The 23422-nt window shown below is 40.2% G+C and overlaps 2 protein-coding genes across 3 annotated transcripts in view; one reads left to right on the plus strand and one right to left on the minus strand.

Annotated features, from left to right (window-relative positions):
- Window positions 1-2067: 2067 nt before the first annotated feature.
- On the minus strand, window positions 2068-20690 carry ERH (ERH mRNA splicing and mitosis factor). The gene is made up of 4 exons (XM_008535932.2): window positions 20378-20690; window positions 16740-16827; window positions 10722-10842; window positions 2068-2559 (listed from the first exon to the last, which is right to left on the minus strand). Exons 1-4 carry the CDS (start codon window positions 20378-20380, stop codon window positions 2457-2459), a joined length of 315 nt encoding a protein of 104 aa, XP_008534154.1. The 5' UTR covers window positions 20381-20690; the 3' UTR covers window positions 2068-2456.
- The window catches only part of SLC39A9 (solute carrier family 39 member 9), a 50939-nt gene continuing 47680 nt past the window's right edge, over window positions 20164-23422 (plus strand). Inside the window, exon 1 of one of the 2 annotated variants that reach the window (XM_070594140.1) lies at window positions 20164-20604. Coding sequence is in view for 1 of the 2 variants with exons in the window: in XM_070594139.1 (XP_070450240.1) it covers window positions 21538-21633 (96 nt within the window). In the remaining variant the exon portion in view is untranslated. Of the gene's footprint in view, window positions 21634-23422 lie in introns of both variants that reach the window. The other variant, XM_070594139.1, reaches the window with a different exon arrangement.

Raw genomic sequence — 23422 nt, forward strand, 5'->3', positions numbered from 1 at the left:
TTAATAGACGAATAATTATTTCCTACCTTAAAGGGGTTGCTGTGATGATTAAGTAAGATATATGTAAAAATGTTTCCTAAACAGTAAATGCTACGGCCTAAGTGGTAATACTAGTATCATTATTCTAACACATAAATTAATATTCCTTTTTCTAAAAAGCATCCCTACAAGTATAATAATATTTATTAAACAGTTCATAGATCAAAACTGATTTTCATCCAATCTTCAGAAAATTAGTAAAACAATTTATCAAGGAGGGGGCCATACTGATATGAAGCTGATGTCACTCTAAGAACTATCCTACCCTCTTTCCTCCAACTCAAAGTCTAGTCTGTTTCTAGGTCAGTAAAAACTTGTCTGCTCATCCCTTGCTGGAAGTAAAACAGTTCACCCTCATTCCCACCCCAACAACAGGAGTGAGATACATAACTTGTCCAAACAATGCCCAAGGCATTTAGTGAGCTGCTGGAAATATTTTAAGCCTGAGAACTGTAAGTGAGGTGAGATAGTTAAAATCTTCCTTTCATACTCCTGGGAGCTCTTAGATCAAACACTAGAAGACAGAAGCAGCACTGTTAAGAAATATTTTCAAAACTCTCAGGTACACAGAACAAGGTGGATTAGAGAATCAGGAATTTTGTAATTTGTCTGGCAGGTTTCACCTTTAGGTAGCAGCATAAAATATCACTTCATAAGCAGAAATCTAACCTGTTGCACTGTGGTTGAGGAAAGGCCACACAATCAATACTCCAACTCTCTAACAACACAGGGTCAGGGGCTGTAACTCGGCCAAACCACTAAGAGAGTTTCATCACAGACTTCGCCTGAACAATGAAAACGCTACTTCTGCTCCTCTTCTGTGTAATACCGGACATAGTTAAGTGTATATTTCTCCATATTTATTCTGTCCCATGCTTCCTTAAGCCTTCTAAAATATGATTTAAAATACTACTCCGTTCCTTTTGCTCTCACCACCAACATCTAGGACCCAGATGTTTTCTCACATTCCTTAGAAAATCTTATTTTCCCCAGGGAGCCCAACGTCAGAAACTGCATTATATCTGAGACTCAAGGGATCCCATTCCCTCCAGATGTGTTCTAGAGGATTTTCCAAAAAATGAAGCCAAGGTCATATCTGTTAGAGAAATAAAACTGTATCAGCAGGACAGGCCAAGTGAAAAGCAGGGCAACCTGACTTACTTTTGGATCTATTTCTTTTTCTGTGAGAACATTTTAGCTTTAAAATTTGGCCGATTCACAGTCAAACTACAGCCATACATAATTTTGGCAAGGCCCTCTAATTTTAATAATCCTTTGACAGAGTGATGCCATCAATAGTATAATTATTCTATAATTAGAATAATTAATAATAATTCTAATTATTTAATTATAGTAATTAATTATTCTAATCATTTAATTACAATAATTATTATTCTATAGAAAAAGTGAGCACATACGAATACTCAGAATTTGGTTCTGCATAAAACAAGAAAAATATTTAAGGCCCTAATGTGAAAATGGGGGCAGGGACAAGGGGAACATATGGCCAGTCCTGAGGCTCCAAAAAACCTGCCAATCTTACAGTGTGTAAAGATATTACTGGCTACTGGTAAAGTGTGATAAGGGCAGAATCAAGCAACACCCACACACTTGATAACTGGAGGTACAAGACAGTGTGATGGTCAAGTCACAATGTGACCACTTGCATTCAACTGCTGAAGGCTGTGCGGAGGGCACAAGGACCTCCCAGAGAACGTACATGACCAAAGCTAAGGAACTAACCTGGCTGCTGCTGCAGACAAGCTGTGTCCCCAGAAAGTCTGTCATAATGTCTGCGCCAACAGTAGGTACAAACTTTGGAGCTGCAATTGAGAGTCACTTACTGGAAAAATGAGGTAAAATCTTGTTAGCTTCACAGAAACCACAGCAAAATGTATTCAGCACATAGATAAGCTTTCTTCAACTTCTTTGTGTAGCAGCCTACTGGTTTTGAAAATGATAAGGCTTTGCAAGAAAATTCAACGTTCAGAGACCAAAAAAAAAAAAAAAAATCACTCAGGGGGAAAATATAACTAAAGAACATTTATTTTGTTTTTCACTAAGACTTTATCTTGAGGACATAACTAAATTGTGTCACCACCCCCCACCCCAACTTGAAGAAGGGTTAGTACAGTGAATGTTAGAAAGCAGATAGGAACAGTTTGAAGGACTGGAACCAACATTAACTGACAAAGAACAACTTCCATCTAAATCATCATAAAAATGTTTAAGTAAAAAAAGGGGGGAATGGGGGTTTCAGATTGAACAAGATCCTCACATTTCATCTAATACATTCAATCCTGGCTAGAGTGTACCAAAATGGAAACAGGATTACTATAATACAAACTTCCACTACCGCACGCTGTACACATCTGTGTTCCAAGCCCACCCCCATCCCCCTGATGCTTCCAACTCAACTATTTCCCGGCCTGTTGGGCCTGCCGACGAAGGAGCACGTAGATCTTCTCTTTAATCCAGTCTTTGTTATAAGGCTGGTATGTCTGGGTATCAGCTCGGTAACTGAGGAACAGAAAGCAATAAGCAAAGTTATAATGGTCAGTTACTGTCATATTTTTAAAACCCCAAATTACAACTGCCCAATGGTGGCACAGATATGCACATGTTCGTACATGAACTTAATGAAAACGTAAAAGTTCTGATTACATAATTGTTGAATTTTAGATCACGTAGTAAAATCTTACAGCAGAAAAAGAAACCAAGGCCTAGAGACCTTAAGTTAAATGCTCAATGTGTTACACGTGTACTTCTCGACACAGTATGACCAGAAACTGTTTTCTCCTACACAGTTACTATTTTTATGGTTTCTTTAGTGATTAAAGAAAAAAACCAAACACTAGTACAAACTTCAAATTTGCTAAATTTATTTTGAATTAATTTAATTAATCTTTAAAAATATGTTACTGTCATAAAGATTTCTTTCCTGAAAAGTATTAATAGGAAGAAATCTTTTTTTTAAAGATTCTATTTTTCCTTTTTCTCCCCAAAGCCCCCTGGTACATAGTTGTGTATTTTTAGTTGCGGGTCCTTCTAGTTGTGGCATGTGGGATGCTACCTCAGCATGGCTTGATGAGCGGTGCCATGTCTGTGCCCAGGATCCGAACTGGTGAAACCCTGGGCCACCACAGCAGAGCACGTGAGCTTAACCACTTGGCCACGGGGCCAGCCCACAGGAGGAAATCTTTAAACCTATATTTTAGAAATTGCTTTTTAAAATAAATAATGCTAGAGGCTGATGGAGAATTATTAGAAGACATAATGGGCTCCAAAATGGCCCTTGTCAGAAGAGAAGGGTCAGGAGTACAAGGACCAGCATTAGCAATGAAATTCGAGGGTTTTTAGAGTCCAAGGTATCATTTAATAGCCAACCACACAAGGTATCTTTAGAGGATTCAAAAAACAGAAACATTACAGGGGCTGGGCCAGTAGTGTAGTGGTTAAGTTTGCGTACTCCGCTTCTGGCAGCCCAGAGTGTGTGAGTTTGGATCCTGGGTGTGGATCTACACACCGCTCATCAAACCATGCTGTGGCGGGTCCCACATACAAAATAGAGAAACATTGGCAAAGATGTTACCTCAGAGACAATCTTCCTCACCAAAAAAAAAAGAAAAAAGAAAAAAGAAACATTCCAGCTGACCTACAAGTGAAATCTAGCTGGTTAAACACTAAACTCAATTTTTGAGTAAAAAAAGTAAAGCTATAGTATAAAAAAACCCAGACAATACGTAATCAGAGACTGCACAAATACAAAGCACATCACAGTGTTTCAAAGCCATGTGCACCATGTGGTGAAAACACTGCTCAGCATCCAAGAGAGGCAAAAATGCAGTTTGTCTAAAGAAAAAAATTACCTTAGGGATACCCTAGAAAAACAAAATATGCAATTTATCAATTATTGTTTCATTTTTTAACCTTTCAGCAAAAAAAAATACATATAAATACAAATGATAATAATAAATACCTATTAAGAAGTTACCAACTGCTAGGTATTGCTTTAAGTGCTTTATCTCAATCAATCAACTCAATCCTTTTTACCACCCTGTCAGTAGGTAACAATTATAATCTCTTTTTTATAAAGGAAGAAACCAAGGCTCAAAGGACAGCAACTTATTAGCTAACTGACTTTGGGCAAGTGGTAGAGGAGTAAACACCCCTGACCAGAGTCCTCACTGTTAAATACTAAGCTAGAAACCTACACTCCAATTTTTGGCAAGAGAAATCAACTCCAGAGTAGGAATGCTTTAGACCATTATCATATTCTTCCCCGGAATGGTAACGTCAGAACCTGGTTTATTAAAAACACACACACTCTCTCTCTCGGGGCCCGCCCAGTGGCACAGCAGTTAAGTTCACACGCTCTGCTTTGGCAGCCCAGGGTTCGCCGCTTCGGATTCCAGGTGTGGATTTATGCACCGCCTGTCAGGCCATACTGTGGCAGGCATCCCACGTATAAAGCAGGGGAAGACGGGCATGGATGTTAGCTCAACGCCAGTGTTCCTCACCAAAAAAATAAAAAGAACATTAGTGAAAAGCCAAATTCTTTTTTTTTTGTTAAGCGTTTTACAAAAGTAGAGAGTTTGTTGGGGCTGGCCTGGTGGCGCAGCGGTTAAGTGCGCACATTCCGCTTTGGCGGCCCGGGGTTTGCCAGTTCGGATCCCGGGTGCGGACATGGCACTGCTTGGCAGCCATGCTGTGGCAGGCATCCCACATATAAAGTGGAGGAAGATGGGCATGAATGTTAGCTCAGGGCCAGTCTTCCTCGCAAAAAGAGGAGGATTGGCAGAAGATGTTAGCTCAGGATTAATCTTCCTCAAAAGAAAAAAAAAAAGTAGAGAGTTTGTGTGTCCTAATAAGACTGGCCCTGAGCTAACATCTGTGCCAATCTTCGTCTATTTTGTGTGGGATGCCACTACAGCGTGGCCTGATGAGTGGTGCCAGGTCCAGGCCTGGGATCTGAATCTGTGAACCCCAGGCCACCGAAGTGGAATGTGTGAACTTAACCACTACGTCACCAGGCCAGCCCCACTAATGTACTTCTGTTACAATGAGAAATACTCTAAAAAATAAAACAATTTTCTTTGACTATCCTCTGTTCATACTTCCTATTAAATAAGCGCTAATTTAGTCTACTTCAGGGTATAACAGAATAGACAATATTTATATTAACACTGGAAAAGAACTAAAAAAACAAGAGAATTTTTTAGAACTATAATATCTGGATGGGACAGCCTTATTTAGACCATTCCCCCCAATAAGATCACTTGGGTTTGTGAACATGCAGGAATCCATCAACTTGTATGCTGTTTTCCAACACGAGGAATAATAACAATGCCTTCTTTATGGAAAGCTGTGTGTTGATGGCTGTTAACTGGCAATTGAAAACGAGACAATTAAATGTTAAGTATGTTAATAAAACCCCTAGCTGTTGGCACAGATTAATCTGTTAGCCTAGTGTTATGGTCACTATAGATTGGTACAAGAACAGAAGCTTGGGTATGAGCAGTGAAATCAGCCAGTGTCTTCACTGGTACCAAGTTGTCTTCCTGATTAGGGGTACCTCCTAGGGCCGGCCCCGTGGCCGAGCGGTTAAGTTCAGCGCACACCGCTTTGGTGACCCAGGGTTTCACTGGTTTGGATCCTGGGCGCGGACATGGCACGGCTCATGAGGTCACGCTGAGGCGGCGTCCCACTTGCCACAACCAGAAGGACCCACAACTAAAATATACAACTATGTACCAGGGGGATTTGGGGAGAAAAAGCAGAAAGAAAAAAAAAAGTACCCCCTCATAACAATAACCAAGGAGGAAAATGTCCCTTTTGTCTCTACGTAAACCAAGAAAGCTTGCATATTCAAAAGACTGTTATCTTAATCTCATAAAAAGCTTATTAAAAAAAAACCTTACAGATCAGAGAATAGTGAAGAAATCTGTATTCTGACTTCAAATATATGAAATACAAATCCTCTGTGCCTGAATTTTACTATTAAAGCATGGTTGGTTTGCCCTGGGCTTAATTATGTCACAAAGTATAATCTTACTTATTCCATTTTCTCCTATATTGGTTAAAAAAAATTTTTTTTAATGTCCTGTATCACTGTCGTGTAAATTTAACAGAAGCAATGAGTACACAACAATTCACAAACCAAAAATGGAGTCAAGTCTTGGTCTGAGGAGTAACAGCCCAAGTCACGATTCTTTTTTTTTTTTTTAAAGATTTTATTCTTTTCCTTTTTCTCCCCAAAGTCCCCTGGTACATAGTTGTATATTTTTAGTTGTGGGTCCTTCTAGTTGTGGCACGCGGGACGCCGCCTCAGCGTGGCCCGACAAGCGGCGCCATGTCCGCACCCAGGATCCGAACCAACAAAACACTGGGCCGCCTGCAGCGAAGCGCACGATCCCAACCACTCAGCCACAGGGCCAGCCCCAGAGAGGAGCAGGATGTGCGGTTACAGGAAATGCCATGGCAATGGGCGACCTCTTTGGAAACAATACCTTATTTCTCCTGAATATTCAAATAACAAAAGGGACATAACAAAGTCACATGGGCAAAATGGTTCTAAATCCTACATTTGATTCTGAAAGTTTTCAGAGACCAAAAAAGTTTCAGCATTAGAGATAGAAATATAAAGAGCTACAGTTTACAGTTTTCCAGACAATTAAAAAGTAGACATTACCATTACTCTCTCTTCTATTCTACCTGACCTACTGTAGCTGAAAAGAATTACCTAGGAAAAAACTGAAGTCTTTCCTCTATTTTGCTTTAATAATGCAAATATTAGAAATCATTTTAGCACACTAGATGTAGTTTCTGGTTATATTTAATGGCACAAGGTTAGAAATGTTATGTTCTGTCATTAATGACATACTTGTAGTATGTCCTTAAAAAAAAAAAAATCACTATTCTACTTTGCATAATTTTCACTGTCAAAAAGTCAACAAAACATCCCTTTATTAGTTAACAGTACAACTGAACTCACTCGTCGAATTTAAAATTCATATCATTCTACTTGATATGATACGGCAAATTTTAAAGAACCAACCACACATTGTAAATAAAAATAAACCCTGCCCTGACTCGTCAATCTAGTTGAACGTGGAGTCCCTGCTATCCCCCCGATACTGCTGTGCTCATCAAGCACAGGCTCCTCACAAGGGGTCCTGCGAGGCAGGTTTATCTAAATTTTACAAATGAGCAAACTGAGGTTTACCCATATTTACCTAATTTGCCCAAAGGAGTTAGCAAATGACAGAGCCAGGATTCAAACTCAGCTACGTCTAATTCTGCACCTCCAGTCAGCTCTTAACCAGCCTGTGTCGTTAGTAAAACATGAGCCTCGGCTTTAAGAAACTAACGCCCCAGCTGTTGAGAATGAGTGCCACATCCCAAAGCATCAGGATTAGATACCTGATGTCTCAGTAAGTGATTTTTATAAAATCAGAAAGGCAGTCATTAATTTTTAAAATAAAATCAATCATTCATTTAAAGAATGAAGTGAGGGTATCTATATGAGCTCTGTAAAAATCTTAAGTTCCAACTGAACCATCTAGTGTTTAAGTGTGAAAACTTCTTAAAACAAATACACTTACTACAAAAATATATTTAAAAAAATAGATCATATCAATTCAGAATATAGCTCTGTAATATAAACAAAGGAAAAGATTACCAATAATTTTAAAAAGCTATGCCTGGAATCACATCCTATGAGTGACATGCATCTGTACAACCAACGTTTACTCTGTATCAATTACGTGCCAAAAGCTATTCTAGGCACTTGGGATCCAGCAGTGAACAAAAACAGAGCTCCCTGTTCTCAGATTAGATTCTAGAAAGTAAATATACACATTATTGGTGATTTCAAATTGAGTAGATGATTCTGCCAACAGCTGGGCCGCTCAGTTCCTGGACCCCTCTCCTCCAATGAGCTCGTCTCCTGCGCTTCCTTGGCCAGATCCCTATCCCTTAGCATCACCAGCAACTTCAATCTCCCAATCTCAAGCATCTCATTCTTTGATCACTAATTCCTAATACCACAACTTCAACAATCCTTTGACCCTACTAGGACTTATTAATTAATTGATCCTACCTCTGTCTCCACCCCACCACTACCCCCCACTTACATTTCAGGCGATTCAGTGCCCTGCACAACACTACCCTGCATACATCCTCAATTTTTAGCAAAATCTTTGCTAATTCTCTACCTGTAGACTCAACTGTAACCACCCAGGTAAGAGTAAGGGCAAAAAACCATCACCACGACAACTAATTTCATTATAAATTCATTACCAGGTACCTCATAAATCACCCATTTCCCTAATCCCTTCACCCTCCTAGATTATTCACCTCTCTTCACAAACTTCCGATACCTCCTCCCTCACCTTTAATTTCAAATGGTGTCCTTCCTCTCATTTTTCTGAGATAACTGAAACAATCAGAAAGTAGTTTCTCCAAGCTTCCACCACATCTTCCTGCTTTCCTTCCTTTACTATTAGTGAACTGTCCAAGATCCTATGTAAAGCCATCAATTTCTCCCTCTCTGCTAGATGATCTCATGAGCCTGCAAATTTACCATTACTTCTTTCACCTTAAAAAATAAAATTAAAAAAAAAAGAAAAAGAAAAAAGCTCTTTCTTCCTCCAGCTATAACCCCACTTCTCTGTTCTCTTTTCCAGCTAAATTATTCAAAAACGTTGTCTGTCTACAATTCCTCTTCTCATTACATTAGATTCACTGAAATCTATGAAGATTTTACTACCCCTGTCACTCTACCAAAACTGCTTTGGAAGTCACCAAAGACTTCCACAGTGCTAACCCAGGGGTCAATTCTGAATCCACATTTATCTGACTTATCAATAACATGAACTACTTTTGAATTGGCTTCTAGGGTATCAACACTCCCTGTGCCTCCAGTTTCATCTCCTCCTACTCTGCCCCTCATGCACCCACTCCTCTGCAGCTTCACAGGCTTACTTTCAACCTGTTTTACTCACTGCTCAATTCCCAGTGTCTAGAACACACATGGTACATAGCCAGCACTCGATAAATATTTGCTAAATGAATATCTATGCGTGAGTCTTTCTGCATGTGTGTCAGACTATAAGCAGATCAACTATAGACATTACAAACCAACACAGCATAATACCTGCAGCTCTGTTGGCCTCTTATAGTTTTGAGCTTTTTACATTAAAAAAATTATAATAAAAACTTTCCTATTAATACATTTCATTAAAGACCAGAACTGGACCACCTGAATGTTTTGAGTGAGCGAACTGAAACGGCTATAATGGAAACACAATGAAGAGGTGAAGAAAATAGAACTTAAAAAATTCCAAACCATGCTTGTCTTCACCAGGAACCTTTGCGAGATGGCAAGTGCAGGCCTGGCTCCAGTGGTCACCCAGGAAGGGGTGTGAGTAGGACTGTTTTCCACCACTGAAAAGTGTACTTACTTCTAGCACAGTGTCTGGCATGTAACAAATACTCAAGTAGCTGATGACTGAAGATCATCTCATTATAAGGTGCTTCCATTTTCCTCTGTAAAATCAGCTATACATTACTTGTTCTCTTGCTCCAAAATATTGGGAAGTATTAAAGACTTATTTGCTCCTTGGTAATAGCGATGATAAGTAGATTATCAATACAAATTATTATAACAAACATAATATGTTAGAAAAAAAATTTTTTTTTTAAGGAAGATTAGCCCTGAGCTAACATCTGCTGCCAATCCTCCTCTTTTTGCTGAGGAAGACTGGCCCTGAGCTAACATTCATGCCCATCTTCCTCTACTTTATATGTGGGATGCCTGCCGCAGCATGGCTTGCCAAGCGGTGCCACATCCACACCCAGGATCCGAACTGGTGAACCCTGGGCTGCCGCAGCAGAACGTGCATAATTAACTGCCGTGCCACCAGGCTGGCCTCGGAAAAAAACTTTAATTTGACAAATCTTGGAGAATAGAAAACAGAAGGGTCTAAAAAAGTCTCACTCTAGCATACCAAAATATACATGGTTAACACTAGGTGGAATTAAAATTAAATTCCATTTCAGTCCTACATATATTTACATTTTAAAATAATGTCATGAAAACAGAATAACCTTTTTTTTTGAGGAAGACTGGCCCTGAGCTAACATCTGTGCCCATCTTCCTCTACTTTACATGTGGGACGCCTACCACAGCATGGCTTGATAAGCGGTGTGTAGGTCTGTGCCTGGGATCCGAACCGGCAAACCTGTGCTGCAGAGCACTGGAACTTAACTGCTATACCACTGGGCCAGCCCCAGAATAATCTTAGTTTTACTCCACAGTCAGTTGCTTTAGGACAAAGACTATAAGGGAAAAAAACTAAGGAAAAGATTATTTGATTTAAGGAACAAGGAATCACGACTTTGAACTCTTAGTGACGATCCTCCTAGTATCTTAGTACACATCCCATCTGCTTACTAACTGCATCATTTAGCAAAGTTCTTGATTGTCCTGTGCCTTTAGCTTTATGTTGTCAACTTAATTTACGAGCCATATGTACATGAAATATTAACTACAACATAGTAATCAAAATGCAAAGATCAGTGTGAGGCACACAGTGAACTCCCAATACCATTAATTGCCTCAAACAGACGGATAAACAATAGAAAAATACAACTCAAGAGATATGGTGGCTAATACTTACACAAGGCAGCTGAGGTCTGCCAGATCATCGATAAAATCAAACAACTGACTGATATCGTATGTGATAGAGGGGCTGTTGGGGTTCATTCTCTTCAGATGTTCTTCATACATTTTACAAACGCCTAAAAGAGGGGAGAAAAACCCAAAATCTTACAATTGCATAAACTTTAGACATGAGTAGTGCTATATGTTGATATCATAATATCTATTTTTATAAGGTTGGGCTGGGAAAAGGCACAGTAAATTGATAGCTTGTTTTAATTGTGGCCATTAGTAAATTTTTAAAAATTTTATAAACTCACCAGAATGTTGGTAAGTATTTTGTGCCCCAAGAATAAAATGATTACTTCAAGCCATTGGATCTAAAAAGACTTTAAAGACTTGTCATATGCTGGTTCAAACAAGTACTGACGTTGTGGGTCTTATCAGTTTTTCAATAAATAAGTATTCCTAAAGCCTCAGAGTAAATAAAGAAAAACACCACACTTGGGAATGATGGATGACAAATGCATGCTTTTCTATTCTGCTTTCAAATTTCGATAGAATGCAAAGAAAAAATAAAAATAAAAATGGCAACGAGGAAGAGATTATCATAACAGAGAACTTAAGATCCTGAACTCTGAATTCAGAGACTTGAACTCCAGCTCTGTCCTTTACTAATGACTCCATCCCCTGAACCCTATATGTCAGGGATAACAACAGTATCTCTTCATGGAGCTGTTGTGAAGATTATGTGAAATAACACGTATAAAGCATTAGTACATGTAATAAGCATAAGTACTCAAATATAATAAAAAAGATAATAAAATGAGCAAAACCACTCATAGCAAGCCCACCCTTTCATCATCTAAAGAGCACAATATTTAATTTGTATTCAGTGACACACTCCTCTCTTGTTCCCACAACAGAAATGTAACCTTTTCAGTCCATTCCCACTATCAAATACTTTTAAGCTACTATGATGAATGGACAAGTGAATAAAAGTTAGTTATCTGGGAAAAACATGTCCCATCCTGTATGCACAGGTTCTTCAGGTACCTCTAAATTGACTTCATAAATTTCCTAGTAAAAAGTAATATTCAAACACAGAGTTATGAAAAGCTATCTTAGGGTTTTTGATTGGGACTAGTACACTACACTGTGATCAGAGAATATTGCTCACGAGTTACTGAATAGAAAGGTAGAAATGAAAAGGAAATAAAAACTAGGAAAATAAATTCATTGTTTATCTTTTTTGTTTTTTGAGAAGATTAGCCCTGAGGTAACATCTGCTGCCCATCCTCCTCTTTTTTTGCTGAGGAAGACTGGCCCTGAGCCAACCTACATGCCCATCTTGCTCTACTTTATATGTGGGATGCCTGCCACAGCATGGCTTGACAAGTGGTGTGTAGGTCTGCACCCAGGATCAGAACTGGCGAACCCCAGGCTGCCGAGGCGGAACATGTGAACTTAATGACTGTGCCACCAGGCTGGCCCCTCATTGTTTATCTTAAAAAGGCCTTGACCCGCAGCTACCATCATGCTTAATGGTGAAAGACTTGACGCCTTCCCACTCAGACCAGGAAGAACACTGGCACATCTGCTCCCGCCACCTGCAGTCAACACTGTACTGGAGGTTCTAGCCAGGGTGATTTGGCAACAAAAAGAAATCGTAGGCATTCAGATTGGAAAGGAAGAGGTGCAACTATCTCTATTCACAGATGACAGGATCTTGTATACAGAACATCCTAAGGAAACCCCCCACACACGAACTATTAGAACTAACAAAGGAGTGCAACAAGATGCAGGACATAAGATCAACATACAATATTCAATTGTATTTCTATACCCCAACAATAAACAATCTGCAAATGAAATTAAGCAAACAGCTTCGAGTACAATAACATCAAAAAAAGAATAAAATTCTTAGAAATAAATTTAATAAAAGAAGCATAAAATGTACACTGAAAACTACAAACATCACTGAAAGCAAACATTTAAATAAATGGAACAATATCTCTTGTTCATGGATTGGGAGACTTAATATTAAGATGGTAACATTCCTCAGAATGATCTATAGATTCAGTACAATCTCTATCAAAATCTGAGCTACTTTTGCAGATACTGACAAGCTGATCCTAAATTTGACACGGAAATACAAGAAACCCAGGAGAGCCAAAACAATCTTGAAAAAGAACAAAGCTGAAAGACTCACACTTCAGATTCCAAAACTTACTACAAAACTACAGTCATCAGGGGGCTGGTCCCGTGGCCGAGTGGTTAAGTTCTTGTGCTCTGCTTTGGTGGCCCAGGGTTTCACTGGTTCAGATCCTGGGTGTGGACATGGCATCACTCGTCAGGCCATGCTGAGGCGGCATCCCCCATGCCACAACTAGAAGGACCCACAACTAAAATATACAACTATGCACTGGGGGATTTGGGGAGAAAAAGTAGAAAAAAAAACCACAGTAATCAAGACAATGTGGTATTGCTTTTGTAGAAGGATAGGCATATGAATCAATGGAACAGAAACGAGTACACAAATAAAGCTCACATTTATGGTCAATCACTTTCCTACAAGGATACGAGACAAGTTAATGGAGAAAGAAAAGTCTTTTCCACAAACGGTGCTGGGAGAACTGTACATTCACAGGCAAAAAACTGAAGCTGGACACATATCTGACACCATATATAACATTCACTCAAAATGGCCTAGAGACTTAAATATGAGAGCCAAAACTATAAAACCCTTGGAATAAAATATAGGCACAAATCTTCAGGACTTTGGGTAAGGCAAAAGCTTCTTAAATATGACACCGAAACCATAGGCAACAGAAGAAAAAATACATCAACTGGACTTCATCAAAATTGAAACCTTTTGTGTTTGAAAGAACACTATCAAGACAGTGACAACACCAGACACAGACTGGGAGAATATCTTTGCAAAACATATATCTGATAAAAGACTCTTATCCAAGATATACAAAGGACTCCTAAAACTCAACAATTAAGAAAATAATTAAAAGGCGGGCAAAAGATCTGAAAAGACACCTCACCAAAGAAGATACACAGATGGCAAACAAGCATTATGAAAAGATGCCCAACATCATGTCATTAGGAAACTGCAAATTAAAACAATGAGGAATCACTATACACCTATTAGAATGGCAAAAATCCACAACACCGACAGCACCATGTACTGCCGAGCATGTGGAGCAGCAGGAAGTCACTCTTCACTAGTGGGAGTGCAAACTGATAGTCATGTCTAAAGACAGTCTGTCAGTTTCTTACAAAGCTAAACATAGTCTTAGCATTTGTTCCAACAATCACACACCTCAGTATTTACCCAAAGGAGCTGGAAACTTAGGTCCACACACAAACCTGCACATGAAAGTTGATAGCAGCTGTATTCATAACTGCCAAAACCTGAAAGTAACCGAGATATCCTCCAACAGGAGAATGGATAAACAGACTGCGGTACATCTATACAATGGAATATCATTCAGCAATAAAAAGAAATGAGCTAGCAGGCAATGAAAAGACATGGAGGAATCTTAAAAGTATACTGCTAGGTGAAAGAGTCAATCTGAAAAAGCTACATACTGTATAATTCCAAAAATATGACATTCTGGAAAAGGCAAAACTATGGAGACATTAAAAAGCTCAGTGGTTGCCAGAGGCTTGGTGGGAGGGAGGGAGGAGTAGGTGGAGCACAAGAGTTCTTAGAGCAGTAAATGATAGATACATGTCATCATGCATATGTCAAAACCCCAAAGAATGTTCAAAGCAAAGTGAACACTAATGTAAACTATAGACTTTAGTTAATAACAATGTATCAGTATTGGTTCCACAATTGTAACACATGTATCACACTAACACAGCAGGTAAGTAATAGGGGAAACTGGGAGCGGGCAGGGAAGGAAGAAGAGATATGATGGAACTGTACTTTCTAACCAATTTCCCTAGAAACCTAAAACTACTCTAAAAAATTAACCCTATTAATTTAAAAAAAGGGGAGGAAGGGAGGGAAAGCCCTGCTTTCCAGAGGAATATTAACTACTACAAGAAAAATAAGAAAATTACCATCTGGCAACCACTGTGTGAGAACTGATTCAGTACTTCCATTTTAACTTTAACTTTTCAAATGGAAAATAAATCATCATTTCTAATTTAAAAAGAAAAGAGCTATCAAACCACAAAAGGACACGGAAGAACCTTAATGCATCTTGTTAAGTAAAAGAAGTCAGTTTGAAAGGTAATGATTTGAAATGGTAATGATTTCAACTCTGATGTTCTGGAAAAAGGCAAAATTATGGAGGCAGCAAGATGACCAATGGTTGTCAGGGGGCAGGGATGAATAGGTGGAACAGGGCATTTTTAGGGCGGTGAAACTATTCCCTCTGATACTGTAATGTTGGACTCATAACAGTATGCGTTTGGCAAAACCCACAGAACTGTCCAACAGAAAGAACGAACCCTAAGGTAAACTAGAGACTGTAGTTAATAATAATGTATCAATGTATAAATGCTGGTTCATCAACTGTAACAAATATACCACACCAATGCAAGGTGTTATTAATAGGGGACACTGTGTGGTGGTGGGGAGAAGGAGAATACAGGAACTCTGTAATTTCTCTCCAATTTTTATGTAAACCTAAAACTGCTCTAGAAATAAACTGTATTAATTAAAAAAAAAGAAATTAGGCTTCACCAAAATCTGCAAGGTTAGTAAACAGCATTGCAAATCAAAGACCAAACATGACAATATAGGTAAGGCAACGATGTGCTAAGGAAGTGTGTACACAAAGTTGATCTTAATGGCAAGTAATGATGTCAGCAGAGAAATGGAGCTGAAAAGAAAAAAAGAACACGAGCCTTGCTCGTTTTTAAAAATTAGAGCAGAAGGCAAGCCCAGGTGGCCTAGTGGTTAAGTTCCAAATGCTCCACTTCGGTGGCCCGGGTTTGGTTCCCAGGTGCAGACCTACCTCACTCTGTTAGCGGCCTTGCTGTGCCGGTGGCCCACATACTAAAAAATACAGGAAGATTGGCCCGGATGTTAGCTCAGGGCAAAACTTCCTCAGCCAAGGAAAAAAAAAAACTTACAGCAGAATTTGATGGCAACCAGGAAGGCATGGTGCCAGCTACCTAGAAGCTGTCTCTAAATTGGTACAAGCAGCTTTTTTCACAGGTTTACTCACTGTTGGTTTTAAATGGACAGATTTTAAGTTTAGCCCAGTTAGCTTTGGATAATCAACAAATTCAGGGACATGTCCAGCAGCAAAGAGAGTGACTATAAAATCTTTATAGGGAGAAGCAAAGAATGGACAACATCCTAGAAAGGGTGCAGGATGTGCATAATCGGTTTACTTGATGTAATGATTAAATGTAAGAATGAATCTAATTTGTGACAATCCAATCCATGTGCTCTCATCTAATGGTTTACCTAGTAAGAAACATTAAGGGCTAAGAGTCCCCTTCACGGTGGTGTCAGCTTATCAAATACATAAAAATTTATACTGATTTGGTCCCATCTGCCTTTATTCTCTGAGCTAATTTTTATTTTCTAACAATACTCTGATGGACTATAATTAAACCTCAACAGCTTTTAATGTTTGTTTAATGAGCAGACCATTAGTTTCTGAAGGTGCCCTAGAGCCTGCCTTAACAATGCTGCAAGGCTCGAGTTTAACCAGAATATATAAGGACACCTGAAAATACTTACATAACATGATAAGTAAAACCAGAACCATTGTTATTCATATAACAATGGGAGGCTTTGGAAAGCCATTCATTATACACATGAGCTTGATAAAAAAAAGTAAAGTAATATTCGCAGTAGGAAGACAGTATACATAATTAATATTCCAAATATTCAACAAATATGGTCCTAAATATCTACTTTCTCTGCTCAAATTAACAATTTCAAGAAATCTAGAGTAAAAAACAAACCCAGTTCCTAAATGAGACATATGCTAATAGTGGATGTCAGGAAAAAAAATAACTCCAAGATGTCTACCCGTGGATTAGCGTTTAAACTCACCTTCCATGCATTCATTCACAGACTCATAGTCAGCATAAGTGCGGCCTTCTGGCCTCTTGGTAGGCTGTACCAGCAAAATGGTGTGAGACTGCAGCGGGAAAAAAAGTGATTTCAATGTAAGTTTCTGACTCATTTCTGAGAAATTCAGAGTATGACATTAAAATCCCCATTCATGACACAAATGATAGTTGGTGATTAAAGCCCTGTTAATTAGGGTGCTCTTTCTACAACATCTATGCTCTTGCCCAAGTGTGGTCACAGAAGCCGGATTCACAACTTGTCTGTAAGGTCTCTCTTAGTCTCCCAGTCCTTAACGGCTGCTTTCTCAAACTCCTTTTACACTTACTGAGTACTCAACATAAACTACTCTGTACTGTTTTTACTTTTGTATCTTTCTTCCTAACTAGATGATAAACCTGCTCAGGTTGTCAATCTCCATTGGTCACTTTCACTCTCTAGGCTTTCTGAGTCCCTAATAAAAACTCAGATATGGGCTGATGAAAGGAGAAAAAAGTGATTGCAAGCACCATATCAATCTACGTTCTTTTTCCAGCCTTAGCACAACAGTGGAGTCACACCTTATCCAGGGGTGAGACTCAAACATCAAGGCATAAGATAAATTGGTGATATAAAATTAATATATACAGTTAACATTACCCTAGAAAATCCATTCAACTACTATCTAGTCAAAGGTGATATCCTAAGGAGCTATACTATACCAAAACCATGCATTTTTAAACACTAGCATCACACAAAATAGCTAATCACACTAAAAGCAATGTGAATATGCTGAAGAACAGCAGAGAGACCTGGGTCTTTCACCTCACGCTCCCCAGGGGGGCATGTTTTCTGCTAGTGTGTCTATTTCAGGGCTTCTCAACCTCAGCACCACTACATTTTGGGCTAGAAGATTCCTTGTCGTGGAGGCTGTCCTGTGCCTCCATTGTAGGATGTTCACAGCATCCCTGGCCTATTTCCACTAAATACCAGTAGCACCCACACCTCCCCCACCCTGTCCCTCCCAGGCAAAGTTGTGACAACCAAAAAGGTTTCCAGACAGTGGTTTACTGAAACTATGCCCCCTTCCAATTTCTGCTGAGCATGTAAAGTTGATTAATTAAATACAAGTAAGTTGCAACCTCACTGTAAACCCAATTCTAAATCAAACTATTCACATTCTTTTCTACTCTTTTGCTGTACTATTATTTTTGAGTCCAAAACCAAAAAAAAAAAGTCTCTCAATGACAAGATCCCCAAACTGTTTTGAAACGATCACAATTTTTAACCATCAACAAATTGGAACTGAAATAGCTAATGCCTAGAAGTTCTAAATAAGCACCAAAAAGCAGTACTTTGAACACACTATGAAAAGCAGAGGAATTTATCACACTCCTCCCTCCACATCAAGAACTGACTCATTCTGATTAAAAGTTTAAGAGGATCTGAGATAAAAATAAAACTTAGTGACATGAAATGAAGGGTAATTCTCACCTATAGTGACCCAAACACAGTCAAGGTCTTTGTTAAATATTGATTAAAAGCCAGAGAAAGCATTATATTATCTGTCATATAAAAGTTTTTGTAAGCCACCTACTCAAAAAAGTAGATTCAACAGGTCATACATTGAGAAGAAAATGATTTTACAGAAACTACACTAGCATTCCTGCAATAGGGCTTGCCCTGTACACTGGTCATACCAGTTGCTACTATATTAATTTTGTTCTTATTCTAATGCAAATTTAAGGACTAATTTACTTAAGAGAGTAAACATATGGAAATGGCTATACAGTATGCTGCTTTTTATATCTAATCTTAAAGTGAACTGTGGCAAGGTTCACTATTTTCAATACTTATGCCCAAAGACAAGGATTAAAAACTAAGAACCAAAAAATGACCAAATTTACAAAACTGTAGTCAAAATGGTTATTTTTAAGTGGCAGTTCTTTTCTGTTATCAGCTTAAGATCACAATGCCTCCCAAACCAGTTTTTGTCACTTTTTTCTTATTGGAGCTATTTTCAAAATCCTTTGGTTTTATTAAAAATCCAAATATATTTGTCTTAACAGTTTTCTCCTTCTTCTGGACAAATGTGGTCCTTGCCTTCCTTGTGGTCATCTTTCTTGGGGGAATGATGAGACTCTCTCTCTATAAATTCAAAATATAAGTACATATAGGCAAATATACATATGTTTATATTTGCCACAAGAGGAAAATAAGATTGTGAAACCTAAATTAGGAAAAAAAGTTATGCAGAATTACCTTAATAAAATCTTTATTCTGATTACCAAGCACCTGAGATTCACCCTAATGAATACTTAATCTGGCTTTAACTTTGTGAAAGTCTCACAAACACGAACTCTAAGAATAGTCATTCTACTGTTTCAGAAATATTCCAATACATAGAATTTGTCCATTAGCCTCAAATGCTTCCCCCAAACTAGTAAAAAAAGGAAAGAAAAGAAAGAAATTGAAGCCTTATCTCCAGTAAAGTAAAAGTACTTAAGACTTTTGAGCCAATAAATTGTTTGCTTTAAATTTCTAATTTTTAATACTACTTGGACTGATAAGGAATTATCACTGACATTTGTCCCACGAGAACGGGTTGCTGATATTAACTGCTGTCACCTTCTCAGATTTTAATCTAAGCATTTTAACACAATACCAACTAGTGACATAAAAGTCAGAGAAAGAAGGAAATTCAGATAAAATGACTTGCCTAAGGTCACACTGCTAGTTATGACAAATCAGGAACTGGAAACCCAGTCTTCTAATTCCTAGTCCTTTTGGGAGACTATGTGAGGTCAAACATTGAAATATCTCACTTCAGAAAAGTACAACCTGAGAAAGTTCCTTGTTAACAACAGCTGCCTAATTTGTTAATAATAACTGTCGCAAACAGAAAACGAAAGTTGAAGTGTGAAAGTAACCATGATTCCCCATAATCCCTGAGAGCATCTCCTTTTTGTGGATTAAAAAAAACAACAAAAAAAACACCCATTCCACTACCACCCCGGTCAGATTCTAAGGAACCTGGACCCTCAGCTGAGCCTATCTTTTCAGCCTCCAGCCCTAAAAGAATATAAACAAGGGTAAGAATAGGATTGAAGAACAGGATAAATCCCAAACCAGACTTCTAGAGATCTTAGAAAAGAGAAAAACCGTTACACCTACATATGATTAAAAAGACGGACCAGAGCAAAACAAAAGGGAAGCACACTACAAAGCAAAGACGACCCCTCCTGGCCCACACGCTGGATGCAGTAAATCGAATGTCAGCTTTGAGAACAGGTTTGTCTGACATCCCTGGCCATTGTTCCTACAGTACAGGCTAGAGCTTTTGGAGGGAAAGAGTAGCATCCTCGCGCCCGCATCTCCCAAGCAGCCATCGGGAGAAAGAGCATCCTCCGCACTGCGCGCCTAGCCCGGGCCAGCACGCGGGCGCGCAGCCGGAGGGCGGACCCGGGCTCCGGGGCCTACCGCCAGGCCCAGCGTTTCCGCGGCGGGAAGGGGAAGGGTCGACCCGCAAACTGGAGGGCCGGGGAGCAGCACGCTCGCGCTGGATGCGATGGCTAGAAGATGGACGGGCCGGGATCGCCCGGGAGGCAAAGGGATCGGGGAGCCGCTCAGGCTTTTCTCACCATCGCGCCAAACTCTTTCGCTGCAGCCGCTGCCGACACCACCGCCGCACACGAGCTGAGCCGCAACGCCGCCAACAGCCAATCCCCGCGAGAGCAGCCGCCGGAAGTCGTCAGAGGCGCACCGCGAAAGAGCCTTTCGGATCATAGAGGTGCACACATTTCCGGCAGCTAGAGCAGCTACCGACTCTGCCTCAGCCATCTTGGATAAGGGCGATGAGCCGCACAGGGTATGTTTCGGAACTTGTAAAAGAATCGTTTTTTTCCAAGACGCTGCCTCCTGTACTCTCGTTATTAGACATACGGCCAGGGTGATCACAGACATAGGCAGCGACACGAGTCATCTTTCACTAGCCCTACTCAAAAATGGCGGTAGTATAAGACTCACGGGCCATAGGTCGGTTGTAACCCGGAAGTACCCTTATAAAGGAGGGGGTGGTGAAGCAATCCGGAAGTGGATGTAAAGAAGAGGTGCCACTTGGCGGCCATGGCAGCTGTAGTATCGGTGGCTCCGGGTCAAGGCCCAGCGGAGTGGAGTAATATGGGCAGCACCGGGTATAGGGCAGACAGCTTTGTATCAGCTTCGCTGCTGAACCGCTAAGACCCATTGTTAGAGACCGGCAGGACTCCTTTTCCCATTCTAGACTCGGAGGAGAGTTTGTCGGGGCTGGTGGGCTGGTCCCAGCCTTGGTGGGGATCGCTGGTGTGGGGCTCCCCGGGAGATAGGGGCTTCGGGAGAACGAACAAGTTCGCTGGGATTTTCCTGCTGCCACCCGCGACGTTGTTTGTGGAGAGAGTGGGCCCACTGTGGCCACCTTCATTCCGACAAGTGAGGAAATCGCTCATTCGCATATTTTCCCCATTGACTTTTCCCATCTCTGTTAACCCACGGGAATCCAGTGACAGGCATCTGAAAACCCAGGGGCTGGGACCTAAGATTACTGAAAGTTCTCTCTGGTGCTAATATCAGCAAAAAGGGGCTGTTCCCAGGAACGTTCAAGACAAAGGTGTCTCGTGAACCCAGCTGCTAGTGGGGAGGACGAAAGAACTGGGAAGTCCGCTTGTTCTCTTGGAATCACCACACGCGTTTAAGAACCCAAGCGTCCTTTGAAGCCATTGAAATTTTGTAGACTGGTGGTGGTGGGTGAATAAAGGAGGGCAGAATGGATGATTTCATCTCCATTAGTCTGCTGTCTCTGGCTATGTTGATGGGATGTTACGTGGCTGGAATCATTCCCTTGGCTGTTAATTTCTCGGAGGTAAGAAATTCTCCATTTTTTGTCAGCTGTCAGGATGGCTGCTAAGAAGTAGTGACGGTTGTAGAGGGAAGCTGCTTCCCCAGTTGATCTCAGAGCTAAAGATCTTATTAAGGAAGCCTATGTTTTAAAAACATCTATGACGTTTAACGATAGAAACAAACCTCATATTCAGTACTGGAGTTAACGGGGTGGGTAGATCCACTGAAGATCTGGAGAACTGTGAACCCCCTGAAATTGCGTACAAAAATTTGGGGCTCTGTGCGTTTTCCTAGAAAGAGGCACCATAACATTCTTTTGATTCCCAGAAGTTGTAAGGAATCAAGGTTCCAGGCTGCTATCAAGAAATATAAATGGACAGTGCTATTTGTCCATATGAGTTGAAATCAATATAACTTCTCTTTTTGAGAAAATCAAGCATAGTGTTTTGGAGGAAAGGTGGTTTTTTTGGATACCTGTGTTAGAATGAAGGTAAGAAAACCTAAATTAGGTTGTTCTTAACTCATGTTTCCTTTTAAAGAAAGAGCATTGGGGTAGGTATTCAAAGTTGTTTTCAATTCTTGCTTAGAAATGAATTTTTGTTAATGTTTTGACATTTGAGTTAATTTGGTTATTTATCGTTACTTGAACAAACATAAACTAATGGGGAAGAAAGATAGATGAAAGCCTTGCTCAAGGAAAATGCAAATAGTTTCTTCAGGTTGTCACACAGAGTTCACAGCATGCACAGTGCTCAGAGATTTGGGAGAAAAGTTCTGCTTTCAGAGGGAACAGGCTTCATGAGTAGGCCCTGGGGCTCAGCAGTAAAGTAGTCCTGCCGGGCCTGCAAGTGCTTTCAAAGGAAGGAGGGAGAGGAGATTGGCCTGAAGTAGGAAGGAGGTATGGGTGAGGTGTGAGGGAGGCCTTGAGGAAAGCTGAGCCAAGAGGAGGCATCGCTGGTAAAGAAAATAGCCTGTGGGTGGGAAAGAAGATGGGACCAGGTATTGTGAGTTTGAGAAATAGTAAAGCCACCACCTGGTGGAAGGGAGGCTTGAGTTCTTGCTGCTCCCTTTCTGATTCCTTTTTTTACCCGTACCCATCAGCATCTAAGGATAACATGGAACTAAGTTTTATTGAGCATGTACATTACCTAACTTCATTTTTAAAAGTCAGTGAGGTATAGATGAGGAAACTGAGACTCAGATTATGTAACCTGGACAACTTCATGAAATGTGTTAGAATCAGCTGTTTTTTGAATCTAGGTTTTTCCGATTTAGAGCACTTCTTAGCCCTCTGTCCATTGTAGCAAAGGTAGCAAACTAGTAGCCTACGTAGCACATCTCGGCCACAGACTTGCTTTGTGAGGTTAGCAGAGTGTTTAGTTTTATTATTGTTACTATTTGTCATCTGTATTCCCTCAGGGCATCAGTTGGCTAGAGCTGAGAGCTGTAGATTGTCGCGGTCCTCCTGGCTGTGAAGCCTCCTTCCATCATCTGGGCCACCTGTCTTCCCATTACCTTGTGAGCCTGCTGTCTGTCCTCTGACATAAACTGTATTTTCTTTCTTTCTTTCTTTCTTTTGAGGAAGATTAGCTCTGAGCTAACATCCGCTACCAATACTCCTCTCCCCTCTTCCAGGAAGATTGGCTCTGAGCCAACATCTGTGCCCATCTTCCTCTATTTTATGTGGGATGCCTGCCATAGCATGGCTTGATAAGCAGTACATAGGTCTGGGCCTGGGATCCGAACTGGTAAACCTAGGGCTGCCTAAGCAGAACACGGGAACTTAACCACTGCGCCACCAGGCAGGCCCC

Source organism: Equus przewalskii, chromosome 25, assembly GCF_037783145.1.
Source record: "Equus przewalskii isolate Varuska chromosome 25, EquPr2, whole genome shotgun sequence".
In the NCBI taxonomy this organism is placed as follows: Eukaryota; Metazoa; Chordata; class Mammalia; order Perissodactyla; family Equidae; genus Equus; species Equus przewalskii.